The following is a 17,132-nucleotide window of genomic DNA, read 5'->3' on the forward strand; positions in this document are numbered from 1 at the left end:
GCAAAATCTAAAAAATAAAAAGCATATGAATAAAACAGACAAAAGTCTGAATTTTTACAGAAATCTGTCTTTTTTTTTTAGGGAGAAGTCTGTTTTTTGTTTGCTTCTTAATTTTTTCAGAATTTCTTTTTCTCTGTTTTTTCAGATAAAAAAAAAGTTCTTTTCCTGTTTTGAGGAGATTGGTTGTTATAAAAAATATGTTTCCAGAAATAAAATCTGGAAAAAAAATTCCCAGAATTTTGTCTTTTTTCTAAAAAAAAAAAAAAAAAAGGTCAGATTTCTGAGAAAAAGAGGTCAGAATAATTTTTTTTTTTTTTGTTGGCCTTAAACCTTTTCAATAGATGAGTTATTTCCCACTAATCTAAATCCAGCATTTCGGATACCCACAGTGACAAAGTTGAAAATCATGGTTCAAATTAAAATGTAACTTATAAACCTTAAGATATTTTAATGGGATTTTAAGTTACATAAAGGTGCAGCACAATATTAGAAAATCGTGACAATGCAATTAGCAATTGGTGAATCTTCCAATGGCAATATTGACTCAGATTAAGTTTAGTCTTTCTCTGCCCCCCCCTCCCCATTATTAGTACGTCCCACCAATCAGTGATATAGATCTTGGTTAATAAGATCAGGCTAAAAAGTGAAATTTTAGTTTTATTAAACCAGAGAACGTTCTTCCACATGTTAACTGTTTTATTTGGAATAAAATCAGAAAACGATGTGTTACTTTTATACCACTTCACAATTATACACAAAATGCTGTGATATTTAAAATGGAACCATGACACATTGCAACATGCCATCAACAACTGAAATCAAAATCTCCAGAAATAAAAAATGCAAGAAATCAAAAATGTTTATTTCTAATGTCCAAAATAAATAAATAGGATTAAATATCAAAACGAAGAAAATTCCTGGTAGATCCTCAACTGCAGTTTCTGTCCAGCAAATAAAGACTAATCTTGATCAGTCCATCAGGAATGTGACATTTTCACACAGAAAACCTCATTCCTGTTCGCTGGTTTGGGAATGAGACCATGATTCAAATGACCTGGGAAAAAAAAGTTAGAAGAACTTAAAAGATTACAGTTAGATATCCCTAGAGGTGATACACCGGCTAGGATGGGTTTATAGGCTACACAAAACATGTTCATTACATTTTTTACACAAAACAATTCTTAAATAAGATTTTATTTTAGTTCAGTTCAGAGTGAGCTCTTTTAGTTTGAGCTGGAATTCTTCGGTTGCTAGGTAACGGGCTGGCTTAACTGGGGTTGCTAGGTAACGGACAGTTACATTCCGGAAGTTTCTGAAATGGCTCATTTTTCAAACAACAAAACACATTAACATACTGACTAAACATGGCGGGGTGTTTTTTTTAAAGTGCTGGGGCTGTTTTTAGAAGCAGTAGAAACCCAAATGGAAGGATAAAAACAGCTTTAAAATCACTCAATGAATCTTTACGATTTGGATTGAAATTCCTTAACTTTATTTTACATAAATGAAGACGTGCATTCAATGAAGAAACCGAAAAACAAAAACTTACCAAATTAACTTCTATGTAACCACAAATGCGCTGTCTTGGATCTTGGCATTAACATACTAAGTAAACAACAAAGAATCAAAAAGGAAATTTGATATTATCAAACATATAATGAAATATTACAAATGTAGTTAAGCTGAAATGTTCATATCTTACATCCAGGCCTCTGGGGGATTTAATTGCCTCACGTCCGCTGCAGCACAACAAAGAAAAAGGTCTCTCCTTAGTTACTGAATGCTGTTTGAAGCACAGACCGAAAACTTTGGCAGGTAAGTAAACATCCCAATCAGCTGCATGCTCCTCTGTTAGATCACTGACCATCCTGTTAGAGGAGCAGAAATGTTAGATCTTAATTGGGAATTGATTCACTTGATTTTATTAACAGTAATCTATGTAAGTTTCAAAGTATGTTGTACCTGTCAATCAGCTGCGGTGTGATTAAATCCACACAGCCTGTCTGCTGATGATAAACCACGAGAGCAGTTGTGTCCTTTAGGTGATCTTTCAGCCCAAGATTAATCTAGTAAAGTTAAAAAAAAGACACAATGTGAGAAAACAGTTTGATAAGCCAATATTATATCAGATTGTAAGGAAAACTAGTATCACAATTAAATTAAGTCATTCAGTGGCGACCCCAAGAGGTGGCAGAGGGGTGCCATGGTCCCTCGTGAAAAACATTGGCCATCCCACTCCAAACAATCATATTCAGGTCAGAGTACAGTACAGTTATCTTGTTCAATCAAGACATAGATGTACAACCCAATAAGCAAATACATCAATTTGCAAAATTAAAAATAGAATTATTTTTTTTTAGCTGTGCCCCTCTAAAATTTTTACTGGCTTGGTCTAAGGAAAGTTTTGGGGGAACCACTGACAACATCTAAAAATTTATATAAATTGGCATTGAAACAATAATTCATGCAAAAGGAGCTTTATCATGAGTAGAGTATATGTACTGTAAGCAGAGTTGAATAGAAACTAGTTATTTTTACTCAATTACACATACTTGAGTAATTTTTTAAAAGAAAAAATATATACTTTTAGGAGTACTTTTACTACGCCTGAGTAATTTTAAGATGAAGTATTTCTACTCTTACTTGAGGAAAATGTCTGGATTTTCTACCCACTGAATGAAAAACAAACATGTTATAACCAAAAAGCCACCACACAGACACACCTGCAGCCTCTGTTAAAGTTTCATAAGTTTTTTTTTAATTGAAAAACTGATTTGGAAAAAAAACAACATTTTTTGTTATTTTTTTGTTACTTATATAAAGTATTGTTATTTTGGTCCTTAAAATACCAACATTCACGTTTAACTTTATATTTTGGTCCGTCTGATTATGTAATTTTTAAATATTAAATGATTAATCAGTTACTCAGTACTTGAGTAGACTATACCAAATACTTTTTACTCTGACTTGAGTAATTTTTTAAGATGGCTACTTTTTACTTTTACTCGATTATAATTTTTGGGTGCACTGTCCACATCTGAGTGTAAAATATATTGGTATTGTTTTCAGTAAGGCTACATTTCTGTATTAAAATCAATTCAAAATTAATGAACTACTCTATAAGTAAAGACTATTTTTATTTCACTGAGCTGCACTTTTACAAACCGTTCTTAATTTACCTTTATCAGCTTTCTACTTCATGCCACAGTCACACCAGTTTAATAACACACACACTCACTCTGTGGACCACGTCAATGGGCAGCCTGGAGAGGATTCTCAGCGGATACCCGAAGTGGGCGATGATGTCGGCGATGTTCTTTGCCACGGCGGACGGGAGGCAGGACTGCATGGGGACGGCCTCCACCCACCTGGAGTAGAAGTCTGTCAGCGTTAAAATGTACCTGTGTCCATTCAGCGTCTGCGGCAACGGCCCCCTGACGTCCAGTCCCAGCCACTGCCACGCCCCTTTCACCTGGAACCATAACATCCAGTAGTATCGGAAATAACAACTGTTCGTTTGAATTTCTGGCCAACTTTTTAGTAATTATGAAACTGAGAATACCTCTATAACATTGTCAGAGTCTTCATACTCTCTCTGTAGAAATTATTTCAATAGAATAGTTACAATTATACACTATTTGTACAACACAAAATCTTATTTTTAAATATTTGCTGCTACTTACACTGAAATCATCATCTGGAGCCCATTGGATATTCTGTTGATTTGTGAAAAAGATAAAAATTGGACATGAAAAAATATATTAGATGATCATACAGGACTTAAACCCACCATCATATCACAACATTATCAAAGGTGACCTATAATGCTTTCTTGAGCAGGTTAGTGTAAACTCATCGTTTACAGATGCATCTTTGAAAAGCAGAAATTAAACCTTTTACGCATCTAACAAGAATGCAGCATATGGTGTCTGCATGATAAATCATTAACAAAGCACTTGTCTTTTCCAGTAGCCATTGTAGCGAATACTGCAGTAAAACCAGCTACCAAATGTATTGGAGCTCAGCTTGGGTTGCTTGGTGACGGGAGGATTTCCAGTAGGGTTGCTAAGTAACGGAAACCCTACTGTCACATTCAATGCCTGTTGAATGTGACTCGATATTCGGAAGGTTTTTGAAAGGATTAATTTTCGAGACACTAAAAATATTAACTTTTTGCCAAAAAAAACTAAAATGCTGGGTGCTTTATTAAAAAGTTTAGGCTGCTTTTAGAAGCAGTCGAGCCTCAAATGGAAATATAAAACGTGCAAAATATGAATTTTGCATCATAGTTCCCCTTTAAAGAAGGTAAAAATACACCTGTTCGATAACCAGGATGGAAAACTGCTAACCCACTTACCTGTGGCACACAGTAATCTCCATGAAAGAAATGTGGAAATGAGTCGATCTTCCTCAGCCGCTCATCAACTATGATTCTCCATTTTTCAGTGTTTTTATGATCTTTATCTCTGATCATAAATACAGAAAAGTTTAACACATTAAACAGGTAAACATCCAAATATACACCAACGAAAGAAACATGGATGCATCTGCAGCTACAAAAGTACTTCTAACGTGAAAAGTTCAGCCATTTCTGCTTGACTTCACATCGATACAGCGTAGGACAAATGTTTGACTACTAGTCCTACACTGTATTGATTAATTAATAGTTACTAATTGGATAATAGTTTAATATTAATAGTTTAATAATTGATTGGCAAAAGAAGATTTGGTTTTATGGAATTCAAACCAGGTGAAGCTAAAAATGCCACTTGAAGAGTTTTGTGTAGAATATATTTAGAGATTAACCTTTTATTTTATCCTAATTGCAAAATATATATATATTTTTTTGCAATTTTGTCTTAATTACTGCTCTGAACATGTCAACCTTTCAACAAAAGGCCCTTTTCAGAATCTATAACTCCAGTTAACGATTAATCAATTACTAAATTATTATTTGAATAATAGACTAATTATTTCAGCTGTAATGTAAATTACCTTGAATTTAAGATACGACTTCAGTCAACTGACAAAATTTTGTACATAACCTGAATCGGTTTTGAAAACTTGTTTAAATTTGGAAATATACAAGAAAACTGAACTGAACTGAATTTTTAGAAATTCTGATTTTTTAAAAATCAAAATTATAAAAAAAAATCACATCAGTCTTCAACAAACCAATATTCTTCTCCTTTTTCAGTTGATTCACCTGGAAGGTTGATGCATTATTGATTAACGTTTTGAGGTTTAATAGGGTTACCTACCCTGTTTGCTGTTCGTCTCTCTGGTTGAGTTCTTTGTTTTTAACGTTGCCGTTTGTTGCGACAGGAGATGTTGCGGATGAAGCTGACTCTTTCTCCGAAGACTTAGCACTTACATTAGGCTGAATTCATATCGCAAAGAAGCAAATGAGCGCCCAGTGTTATTATATATTTACATTTTGGATAAAAACATTTAATGAACTGATTAGGGTTTTACCTTATGTCTCCTATGCCCTCTGCCAGAAGAAACCTGCATAAAAAGGTGATGTAATGAGATTTTTTCAAAAAGCCAGAATATAAAATATATTTAAATGAGTCCATTCAAATTAGGAGATCTGAACACAAACCTTGTTTTTCTGAGTTTTGTCATGAGGTGAAAATATGGTGGGAACCGCGTCATCTCGAAGAGTCACACATTTCCTCGATCTGTCGATGTGCCGCTCCTCGAAATGATTGATGCAAAGCGCAGAGAAGCGAGTTGGAGCCCAGTCCTTCAACTTCATGTTGGAGAGCCATTTCTTAAGCTTTCTGGGATTGTACAGCGGAAACCTGCAGTAACATGTCGACCATTTTATCAGAAAATAACTAATAGTTAATGGAAATTTGAGTATTAATAAGCTTTGAAATGGGTCTCTAGTTCCCAAATGTTTTGACAGTGCTGCAAAATATATAAAAACTTACTTTTAGAATGTTTTCTTCTGATTTTTATTCACTATTCAATAATTATTACATTCATTTAGCCTAAGTGCTAGCCTCATATCTCCTGATTTTAGCTGGCAAGGAATTCTGTGGTTGAAAATTTTATCATCAAGTGATATAGACTTAGACTTAGACTGACTTTATTGTCATTTTGCATGCACAGGGTGTATACAGAACGAAATTTCGTTGCATACGGCTCAGGACAGTGTTAATATGATAATATAACTTTATCAATCTGATGTTTGTCATATTACCTAAAAATAAAATTTTCCACCACAATCCTCTCTTGATTTAAAAATAAGTGTAACAAGCAGTGTTTTCCACAGCAGAACTGATCCTTTGGTCTTTTTCTGGACAGAAATGCTAAGTTAACTTGAGGAGCAAAGCATCCAATCAGAAAGATTACCATGGAAAATAACATTTAAATAACTTATTTTAAATAATGTTTAATAATAATGATTTGCATTTTATAAAAAAGAAAATGTTATCTTAAATTCTTCAAACTTGGACTAGATTATTCTACAGTAAGAGCAGAATCTATAAAGTCAACTGAATATAGTTTACATACAAAGCACCAATTCACAACAATAAACAAGTAATTTTAATTCTGTCAACATAAATTCCAGTTTATCCTAGTTATCAGACAATTTACCAAGTTCAGATTATTATTCAGATTGGTTTAAAATGTTTTCTATCTAAAGACGCCAAGCAGAATGCAGCAATCCCACATAATGAGCATGTATGTGGGGATAGTAAGAAAGAAAAATCCCCTTAACAACAACCAGAACCTGCCATGACAAACTGTGGGGTTTGAGAAGAATTATTCAAATCTAGTTTGTGATTTATGAAACATTTATTTTATTTGTCAACTAAAGATCCATATTACTGTCACTTGTTTTTATAAAAATATACTTTTTTTGCATCTGAATCACATTAGAACTAGTCCAGTTTAAAAACTACAATATTTAGACTCTTCTAACCTGGAATAGATTACTCCAAACAAATAGCAAAATACTTAAAACTAAATTTGATATTTCTAAAACCTTTGTTCGATTTGCGAAAGTTCAGGAAGGGGCAGTTTCAGTGTTAAAGTAGTTTTATTTTTGCACATTTCATGCCTGTTGGTCTGGACTCGAACTAAAAAGGATTTTCTGAAGACATTAGCCGCTTTCTTTTCACTCAAAACTCAACAACACTCCACTTAAAACCCTAAAATTTTTTTTTTTTTTTACCTCAACTCAGATGTTGTCTCGATTTTGCACATTAATATAACGTAGGAAAACAACTTCTAGAACAAATTATTTAATGCTACATATTATTATTGTTATTATTAACTAGCATTACATCTCTAAGCTAGCTACCTGCTATTTATTTACGTGTTCGTAAAGAACTCACTTAAAGAACTTAACATCCGGGTCTGTCGAGGTCTCGCAGTTGTAAGCACATTTATACCTTCCCATGTTTTTACACCATAAAGTTAATGTTCGAAGAAAACGTAATGTTTTTAGAATTCCGACGTTTACAGAAAAAGATAAACGTTAGCGATAAAGAATACGCAACATCCGGTTCGTATTTTCAAAATAATAGCTCTATCTTAACGTCGTCGTCGTCAAAAAAAAAAAAAAAAAACGTGAAATATTTTTAATGTTTTTCGGAAAATTCTACTACTAATTTCAGGGGGAATTTATAGTTTAAATTAATTGATACCCCAAATTAAAAAGTTCCTTAAATTCAACTGGTTACTTTTTTTTAGCCTAACGGATGTTGGTACGTAAACCTAAAACTTTACAACAGGATGTTATTGGGGTTTTTTCTTAAATTTATTTTGTAACACTGTTATCTAGTGGCTAAAATATGTTATTCCTTTCGACTGGACAGCTAATGTGTAATTATAAGCACCCATGTGAATTAATTGAATACAAATGTAAATTCTTTTGAAGATTTATTTAGAGCATTTTTATGTTTAAAGTGAGATGTGCAACTGTAACAACAACAAAAAAAAAAAAAACAAGTTGCACTTTAATAACACAAATTATAGCAATCAAACTTTTAGGATATTTTCTGGGAATTTTGTATTGATTTATTTCTGGGCATAAACTAATTTTTTATAAGCCTAGCTTGTAATTTTGAAATACAAGCTAAAATAAATTATTCTTACAATTGATTGCTCATATAGCTTTCAGGAAAACTAAAAAATGCAGCTGAAAATGTGCAAATGTCAGAGTCAGTTAGGATAGCAGGAAACCCAACATGATTTACAACTTGTGCATCCAATTCATTTGTAAACAGGAGCTGTAAAATTATTCAAACGAAACATTAAAAAACACAAATAAAAAATATTTTCATGCCTATGATTAAGGAGTAGGATAAATATGTGTGGAGAACGAAACTAACAGTTTAATCATTCTTTTTATTAAATTATGCAAAAATATTTACATTCTTCTACAATGGTTCAGAGCTAACATTTTAATTTTAAATGAATTAGAAAACATTTAGACATTGAGATGTTTAATAAACCAAAAAAAGCAGCTCAGCTGTTTTTTGTTTTCCACTCCACTCGCCACTCATCCCAGTCCAGCAAAGTCCTTTCTGTGTCCCATCCTGCAGCTTTAACACCTAAATATTACAGATTTATTAACAAATCTCATTCACAGAAACACAAACTACAAACTCAAACTTGTGTAAGCTCACCTTTGAGGAACGGAGAGAAATGTGCCTCCATCTGCTTCTGACTCTCGTGAACAATTTCCCACAAATCTTAAATTAAGAATAAAAATGCAATGTGTATTTAACGAAGCATTGAAACAAATTCTTGTGCAAATGCAGAACAGAAAATCTCACTCACTTTGCTGCATTGGTTTCAAAGTGGTTGGGCAACTTAGCATGTTGCTGACACAGGCAGCCTGGCACATTGCTCTGATTTCATCACGAACTGATGCATTTGTTCCCAAACAAACACAAATGCAGCCTGCAACAAGCAGAGCAAGGTTGAAAAATATTTAACATTTAGTAAACTGAAGAGTCATTCAGTGGAAAAGGGTAGAATACCGTTTCTGATTCCCAACAGGAACGGCATGTTGTTTTCCTTTAAAGCCAAATTCAGTTCCTCTGAGCTATAAAACACACAAAGTGAATCAAAACAGAGTTAAAGTTTTAATCTGTGTTAGCAAAAATGATTTCTGGAATTACCTTTGAGCAACATCCTGTAACCTAACGCCAAGCTTAATTGGTGTGGTTTTTCCAAACTCTGAGAAATATGAAAAAAAATATTAATAACACAACAGGAACCACCTAAAAAAACAAAACAAAAATGGAAAGTTTTAACATACGTAGGAAAACGGGTTCTCTCTGATTGGCCTCAGTTGGACTCAGGATTCGTCCGTCCTTCAGGTACTGCTGCATCACAATGGAAAGCCGCGCCTCATTGAAGGTTTCCATGACAACCGAACGCACGGCTTTGTAGTTAGCAAAGAGGTGAAGATCAGTAAAGAGGAAGAAGAGGGTGAGGGTCAGGCTGAAACACCCAAAGAATGAAGAATTATTAAACTTTTAAAAAGACAAAACATGTGTAAAAGTTGGAAATAACGTCAAAACTTACAATGGATTATCAGTGACAAGAGGAATCAGTAACAAGCTGACCAGCAAACCAGCAAGATTGACCAAAGTTTCCTGCAGAAAGCATGAGAGAAAACAAACTATTTATTATATTACTCTATTTATGTAGATATTATTGAAAACTTCATTTATTTTAGTAGCTCTATTACTAGAAATACAACATTTAAGTTTAGAATATTACATCAGACCAATAAAAAGAGATTTAATACAGAAGGGTAGGTTTAACAAAAAGCCCATAATGACGGTAAATAGACAAACAAATAAATAAGTGCTTAACACAAAGTATGACAGAAAATCTAACAAATAAAATAAAAAATCAAATGAAAAAATAAAAAAAGAGATGTGGGTTTAACCATATACACTGCAGGTCTTAAAAATAATTAACATAGTAACAAAAAATAAATAAACTAAAATACAAAACACTTGTGCTACGCAAAATGTATAACTACATTTTTTTATATAATATAATAAAGAACTTAATCTAATTTTAAAAAATTTAAATGTAGCCTTATTGAAAATATTGCTGGCAGTAAAGACACTTTTAAGCCCACAGAGACAAAAAACATTATTTAAAAATTTAAATTGTATATAAAAAGTATGATAAAAAAAATAGGAAGCAATAAATTAATCCAAAAAATTGCTGCCTTTTCAACAATTATGTTTTTTTAGCTTACCCAAAGTAAATAAGACTTTCCAGCAGTGAGAGCTGGTTTATTGCATGTTTGATTTATCATATCAGAACATGATTTACATTTTAATTCACATTTTGTCAAAGGGGAGATTACCTGACTGCCATCTTTGGCAGAGATATCCGCCATGTTGTCCCTGCGCGCTTGATGAACAGTGAGTGCAGCTCTGGTCGCTCCTCCGGCGACGCCAACAATAGACTGAAGAAAACAAAAACAGGTAAACACAAAACAGATTTTATGTTTTAATCGGTCAATTCTGCAGGTTTATCTATAACAAAAACAAGTTTGTTTCTGAAGAAACAAACTTCACGTCAGAAATTCCAGAATTCAAACCATTCACAAGTCTTATAAAGCACTGAATCACAATGCATGAACGCCTACATGTTTGATTTAGCTTTTTTCATTAAGATTCTGTTAGAAACCTGGAGCTAAACTCAAACTGTAAGGATTTCACAGCATATCTGGACTGGAAATGACAACAAGTCTGAGAGTTAAATGAAAAACTATCTCAAATATTGATCTCACAGAACAGCAAACTAAGCAGATGCTTCTCTGGTGTAAATACTTTATTTTTACCTTGAATATTCCTGCCGTGCAAACTATCAAAGTGAAGAAGGCCGGAAAGTGAGGGGCCAAGATTTCCATGAACATTGCAATGTCGTTGAGAACATCAGCAATAAGCCTGGAAAGGAATTACAACATTAAATAATTACGACAATGACAGCTGCAATTATAGGAGAGCAGAAGTATATTAAATTTCATTTCTACCTCCACTTTTTAGCCTCTGAGTCCAGCTTACTCCTGAAGTGCAGAAAAAATAATTTAAAGCATTAAAAACATTCGCTAAATCTGCAAAGCAAATCGTAACTTACCCTTTCCTCCAGGCAAAGAGGATTCTACCCAACATGCCAGTACCATCTGCAGATAACACACACTTTTAAATAATAACATAACATGATTATTAATGTATTTATATAGATGTTTATGTTAAAGTTGCACCTCTTAATAGCCAGGTAGCTGTGGCTGCAGCTACAGTCGCCTCCTGGTTTCCAACACCAACACCTCTGAGGGAAGCCTGCGTGGCCAGAGTCCCCGACAGAGAACTGGAGAAAGCCTGGAAATTAAAAAAAACTTCAGTCTGGCAGCTCAGGGTACCTAAGATACAGCATTGTAGATAGAAAAAAAAAGAGGAGTACATTTCCGCCAGAAAACTTTGAAAATGTTTATATTAATCTTGGAAAATTTCACAAAAAAACCTGGAAAATTTCTGAGTTTGAAAAGTTGAAAATTTGCTAGAAAAAAAAAAACCCATACATTTTGAGATTAATCTCAGAAAAGATAAGGAACTTTTTAATCTCAAATTTTCAAAAATTCTTGAAGAAACTCAAAAATCAAACATTTCCAAGTTTTTCAAGAAAATTTCTGACAATATGACAATTTCTGAGTTTTCTTTCTCATACATTTTTAACTTTTGAAGTTAGAACATTTCTGATGTTATTTTCAAATTTTCTGAGTATTTTGGTGGAAATGTACAACATTTTTCTGTCTATAACGACCCAAAAGTAGTCATAGGATACTCTGTATTGATTTAAATATTCACTGCACCTGAAGAGTATCCCAGAATTGGTACTGAAGGTAATCACTGCTGACGCTTTCTGGGTATCCTTGAGGCAGAAAGACGCTCTGAAACCAACAGTTAAAGCATCAAAATCTCAGTTTTTATAAACTAAGCTAACTACAAAATATAAAAGGCGCTTACTTTAAAGAATCCAACAACTGAGTTGCCTCTTGACCCAGCTTCACTCCCATCCCTCGTCCTCTTCATCACTCCATCACTTACTGAATATTTCCAAACCTGCCCGCTGCCGTATCTCTCGGTAGCTAACACCAAACTTCCGTTTTTATCCATTGTTGGTGTACTGGAGACACCAGTGTGAAGTATAAATATACTAAAATGTGTTAACGACCAGCATATGTAACATTTAATGTGATTTTAGATGAACCGGGAATGTTTTGGTTCACTGTCGACGTGTCTTTCAGTTTCTGCACGGTACTTCCGTGTTTACATCCGGGCTCGTTATTACTCAACTTCTCATTGGTGGATCCGGACGGAAAGGCGGGGCTTAAAAAGCACGAATTCAAGTTTTTCTTGGTTTATTTAGGCTCAAGGGATCAATTTTACGACTACAACCATCCAAGATGATACATTTCATGCTTTTATCGACAACTATATTTATTGTGGTGTAATAATATTGTTTTATTAGCCAAATATTACACACACAAATGTCGCTTATACAAATTTCATACACTGGAAAGTCCGTTGTGAAGACTAAAAATGCGTTTAAAAGACCCTCTTTTTAAAAACATTTGTATTTTAATTTATTGCCCTGGATACTATGCTGTATGTACCAATGAGTATTTTTACATTTTGTTCTTTGGAAATTTAGAGTTTGAACAAATCTGTGATTTACCGATGTAGAAATGAAAAATGTAAAAACGTGTAATGTTATTTTGCTAGTCACATTGATGGATTTTTTAAATTAATTGTTCTTGTTAATTGTAAAAGTAAGAACAAATTAAAGTAGTACACAATAAGCATTTTTAAAAAAAAGAAAACAAAAGCTCATAAAAACAAATGTATTTAGGAATTTTCGGAGTTGAAACGGTGGCATTGAATCGAGATATAAAAAAAATCATCCGTCTAACCATAAAACCAGTTTGTACTTCCACATAAATACTTGCTTCCCTCTCTACAATGCTGTGGAAACAATAATACTGAATTTTGTTCTGTTTTTTTCTATTTTCCTAACACAAATCTAAAATAAAATCAGACAAGGACAACCTGACTATATACAAATTATAGTTATGACATCCTCATTCATTCTTTAAGGGGGGAAACAAGTTATTTAAATGTCTCTGTGTAAAAAAAAGTTAATGTCATCATTAATATTCAGTCACATTGACAAGCTGTTTAGAAGGGAAGTGGTGGTTTTGTCTATGTTTTATGATACCACTTTGTTTTTGCGTGTTTTTTTGCATTATAATGGGTTATAATGGATTATAATAAAAAAATTCTGACCTTAATCTTCAAAGGTCAGAATTTTGAGATTAACGTCAAAATTCTGGAAAAAAAATAATTGTAAGGAAACAAAAGTCAGAATTGTGAGATTAAGGGATTCAAGTAAAAATTCCGAGAGAAAAAAATTTATTGTGAGGAAAAAAATAGTCATAATTTTTTAGATTAAAATCAAAATCAGAATTTTGAGATTAACGATTAACAGCAAAATTCTGAAAAAAGTCAGAATTTTGAACTTAATGTGAAAATTCTCAATAGAACGTCTACATTTTGAAGAAAAAAAAATCTGACTTTAATTGTCAGAAATTAAAGTCAGATTTCATACAAATAAAATCAGAATTCTGAGATTAAAATCAGAATTTTGAGATTAAAATCAGAATTGACCCAAAAAAAAGTCTGTATTTTGAGACCAACCGAGTTGTGAGAAAATACTCAGGGTTTTGTTTTTCCACTGGCCCTAAACTGACTAGTTGTACTTAGAGGAATCCGGTCTTCGCGCTGTAATCATTAATGAGCTCCCAGTTTACCTGATGAACAGCTGTGTGTATCATGAAATGTCCTTTCTGTCATCACTGAGTCAACGGGGTGTGAATGTGTCTTATCTCTATAGGTTAGAGAGCAGACGGAAGAAGAGAAACCAGGAACATTTACCAGTTTCAGAGTGGAAATTGTTTCATTTTAAACCTCACTGAGGCAAATCCAGGTAACTTTGTCTGAGCTCAAGGCGCTGCAAGTACCGACACACCTTGGCCGCTGCCTCAGGAATGTGAACCGGGTAGAAAAGGGCTGATATGTTAGTTCGCTTCTTTTTTTTTTTTAATCACAGCGACTGACAACAAATACAGGAAGTAAAGGAAGACTCAACGGAGGAGAAAGAGTGCGACAAGTGTACGTGGAGAGAAAAGTCTAACCAGTGAAGAGGGCGTGGAGGTTTCACACAGTTTCAGTCCCTGTTCCGGTCATACGAGGAGTCGGACTGGTTTCACAGGTCGAGATTTTTTACCCACTGGGAGACGGACATCGGTTTTCACCGGCAGAAGGAATCGCTCAATCACCGATCCTGCTTTATTGATCTGATTATTGGACTTCAGAAGTGGATTCCTGTCAAAACTCACCAGGTTTGTGTTTTAATTGAATGTTTAAAATGAGAATCAGATTTATTTATTTTTTATTTTAAAACGGCCTCATTATAGTATATGGTTTCTGACACTTTAAAGGCGCACTAACAAATGATAAAAACAGGAAATTGCAACTAGAAATAATTTTCTCCCGTAATGTGGCGCCCCTTCTATTGTGACGCCCCTATATGTTGCATACCTGTTTTTGTGTCACTGTAATGTAGTAATAAAAACGCTGCTATATTTAAGACATACATCTGTTTTCATCAGCAGAGAGAATCGCTCAATCACCGATCCTGCTTCATTAATCTGTTTATTCCTGTCAAAAATCACCAGATTTGTGTTTTAACTGAAGCTTTAAATAGAAAATCATATTTAAAAAACCAACAGCCTGATTAAAGGAATGCTTAATGAGTGGCACAACAAAGTACTTTCTGACACATTATAGGTGTTAAATATTGAAAATGAGAAATAATTCCTCCTCTATTGCTTTGGCTCCACCATAATGTGGCGCCCCCTTTATCACGGCGCCCCCACACGTCTTTTTGCGCCACTGTAATGTGGTAATAAAAAAGTTGCTACATTGTTACAAGTGATTCACATGACTGTCTAATATTACACAAGTTCAGAAACATTTCCTAAAACAGAAAACAACCAAACAAAACACTGGCGTTCCTTTGAGTCGTTGACCGATTGAAGCACAGATTAAACACTAACTTGAATTTCATGTTTTCAGTTTTGCCATGACAATCTACCGGCCCAGCAGGCTGCGGTTTCATTCAAGTCTGTCCGCTTTTTTTGTTTTTCTTTTTTATATTGTTGCAGTGCCTCGGTACTTTTATGTGACAAACCGAAACCTCTCTGACCTCAAAAACTCCCCTGACCATTAAGCAACATGATAATGACTCATTTGATTTGTTGCAGAAGACGCTGAAATGCAACTTAAGCATCAGAGGGAATGACATGAAGAAAATGGACTGTTTAGGAGAATTACTATATGCCAACGTAAATGAAAAACTAAAACTTGTCTTGTTTTGCAGACATGTCACAGTACGATGCGGAAAAAGGGTTAGAAATGCCACTGAATCATATACCTGGCTCAGCTGAAGATCAACAGGAGGATGATCCTAATATAAAACACCACAGGAAACAAAGGAAGGACAAAGACAACATAGAAAACCACAGGAAACTGGCCATTTGCAGCATCATCTGTGGTTGCTCCTGTTTGGGATACAAGGCTCTGGAAAATTCATTCCAGGTACTCCTAATTTCATTTGGATTAATTTATGCATTTTAAATCCAGTTTTTGTTGGTTTCGGTTTCTCTATGCAGTTCTTGAAACAGCTGTTAACATAATTACTACGATAAATGTCCCAAAAGTTATTTTCAGACCATTTTCAACCGTATTACTACTAATAATAATGCAGTATGTAACTTTTATAAGAGATATTTCTTTACGTATTTGTTAAAACTGTGACAGTTTGGTATCAGAGAGATACTTGTGAAAAATAAATCGTGCTCCTGCTGCCATTATATTACTGAAATTTGTACTTATTCCTTTCACAAAATAGTTCAAGCTCAGTAAATTAGATCTGTAAACTAACTAAATGCCATTCCCACTCTAGGTTTTGTCTTTTCCATCAAAGTTTGTAACATTTACTGTGAAATTGTGGGAAAAGAACTGAAGGTATCAATGTACCGTTTTCCTCTTAGGGCCCAACAACAGTAGTATTTTATAATTATATAAAAAAATAAATGTTAATTAGTTCATGTTTGTAGTGATTGGGGATAAGATTTTACATGAAATGTAAGTGTGAAAAAATAGCTCTTTTTCTCATTTTATTTGTTGTTTTGTTTATTTATTTTATATATTTAAGATGTCTTCCAGTTCCGGTGTTAAATATTAGAATTTAAAGTTTATTGATCTTTTGGAGAATGTACTTGGAATATTATACCATTATTACTATTTATTACTTGAAAATAGTCTCAAAACAACAATATTATCACTTATCGCAATAAGTTCTGGGACAATTTATCGTTCAGCAAAACATATTATGTGAAAGTTAAAGTCAAGTCCAAGTTTACTTATGTAGCACATTCACAGTAGCCCAGCGGACTAACGTGTTTCACAAAATCTCTAGCACCGTAGATAGAAATATAATAAAATAAAAAATTAAATTTGATAAAAGCATTTTGATGAAATTGACACTAAAATATCAATAAAATGACAGGATAGAAAAGTTACAGCAATTTCTCAAAAATATGGATCAATTAAGAACTACAAATATTTAAAATGCTACACTTTCATGTCATGCTGAAATTTAAAGTTCTAATTAATTTGAGCATTTTTGTTAATTTGTTAAAAGCTATTATTGTAATAATACCAGTGTGATGTAAGTTCAAAACAAATGATGCTAATGATAGTAGGAATGATAATGTGGTGGTGGGGTGGGGGTCCAAATTCAAATCTGCCCAGGGCCCCAAAAAGGCTTGTACCTGCCCTGCTGAGTATTTTAAACAGCTTTTGATGACTAATTTTTTATTTATTTTTTCCTCAGGCTGAAAATGAAGAGGACAAAGACAAAAAACTAAAGTATTCACAAGAGGCAAAAAAGTACAGCATAATCTCCATTGTCACACTGTTTGGGCTCCTTATCTTCATTCCTGTGCTGCTAGT

At 33.6% G+C, this 17,132-nt stretch overlaps 2 protein-coding genes and 1 long non-coding RNA gene across 3 annotated transcripts; 1 reads left to right on the top strand and 2 right to left on the bottom strand.

The window, feature by feature from the left end:
* Nucleotides 1–841: 841 nt before the first annotated feature.
* Nucleotides 842–7,545, bottom strand: LOC114160234 (uncharacterized). The gene is made up of 12 exons (XM_028042714.1): nt 7,353–7,545; nt 5,606–5,807; nt 5,476–5,508; nt 5,262–5,380; nt 4,358–4,466; nt 3,684–3,716; nt 3,563–3,595; nt 3,239–3,472; nt 1,963–2,066; nt 1,703–1,868; nt 1,550–1,605; nt 842–1,054 (listed from the first exon to the last, which is right to left on the bottom strand). The coding sequence occupies exons 1-11, from the start codon at nt 7,415–7,417 to the stop codon at nt 1,561–1,563; spliced, it is 1,143 nt and encodes a 380-aa protein (XP_027898515.1). The 5' UTR covers nt 7,418–7,545; the 3' UTR covers nt 842–1,054; nt 1,550–1,560.
* Nucleotides 7,546–7,767: 222 nt separating this feature from the next.
* Nucleotides 7,768–12,333, bottom strand: rusf1 (RUS family member 1). The gene is made up of 14 exons (XM_028042713.1): nt 12,021–12,333; nt 11,867–11,944; nt 11,261–11,375; nt 11,134–11,179; nt 11,030–11,062; nt 10,838–10,943; nt 10,358–10,459; nt 9,556–9,626; nt 9,287–9,471; nt 9,147–9,204; nt 9,006–9,070; nt 8,803–8,925; nt 8,649–8,714; nt 7,768–8,573 (listed from the first exon to the last, which is right to left on the bottom strand). Exons 1-14 carry the CDS (start codon nt 12,168–12,170, stop codon nt 8,488–8,490), a joined length of 1,284 nt encoding a protein of 427 aa, XP_027898514.1. The 5' UTR covers nt 12,171–12,333; the 3' UTR covers nt 7,768–8,487.
* Nucleotides 12,334–14,157: 1,824 nt separating this feature from the next.
* On the top strand, nt 14,158–17,063 carry LOC114159510 (uncharacterized). The gene is made up of 3 exons (XR_003598599.1): nt 14,158–14,455; nt 15,496–15,713; nt 17,014–17,063. It is a non-coding gene; the product is annotated as an uncharacterized LOC114159510 (long non-coding RNA).
* The last annotated feature ends 69 nt before the right edge of the window (nt 17,064–17,132 follow it).

The sequence above is a fragment of the Xiphophorus couchianus genome, chromosome 16 (assembly GCF_001444195.1).
Source record: "Xiphophorus couchianus chromosome 16, X_couchianus-1.0, whole genome shotgun sequence".
NCBI lineage: Eukaryota > Metazoa > Chordata > Actinopteri > Cyprinodontiformes > Poeciliidae > Xiphophorus > Xiphophorus couchianus.

Excerpts from the sequence above, each read along its gene's own strand:
- LOC114160234 (XM_028042714.1), bottom strand. The coding sequence starts at position 7,417 with ATGGGAAGGTATAAATGTGCTTACAACTGCGAGACCTCGACAGACCCG. Across the intron at positions 4,467-5,261 it reads AGAGACGAACAGCAAACAGG|AGATAAAGATCATAAAAACA; the intron begins GTAGGTAACCCT and ends ATTTATGATCAG. Across the intron at positions 2,067-3,238 it reads CCATTGACGTGGTCCACAGA|ATTAATCTTGGGCTGAAAGA; the intron begins GTGAGTGTGTGT and ends TAACTTTACTAG.
- rusf1 (XM_028042713.1), bottom strand. The coding sequence starts at position 12,170 with ATGGATAAAAACGGAAGTTTGGTGTTAGCTACCGAGAGATACGGCAGC. Across the intron at positions 10,460-10,837 it reads GCACGGCAGGAATATTCAAG|TCTATTGTTGGCGTCGCCGG; the intron begins GTAAAAATAAAG and ends TGTTTTCTTCAG. Across the intron at positions 9,472-9,555 it reads CTTGTCACTGATAATCCATT|CCTGACCCTCACCCTCTTCT; the intron begins GTAAGTTTTGAC and ends TGGGTGTTTCAG.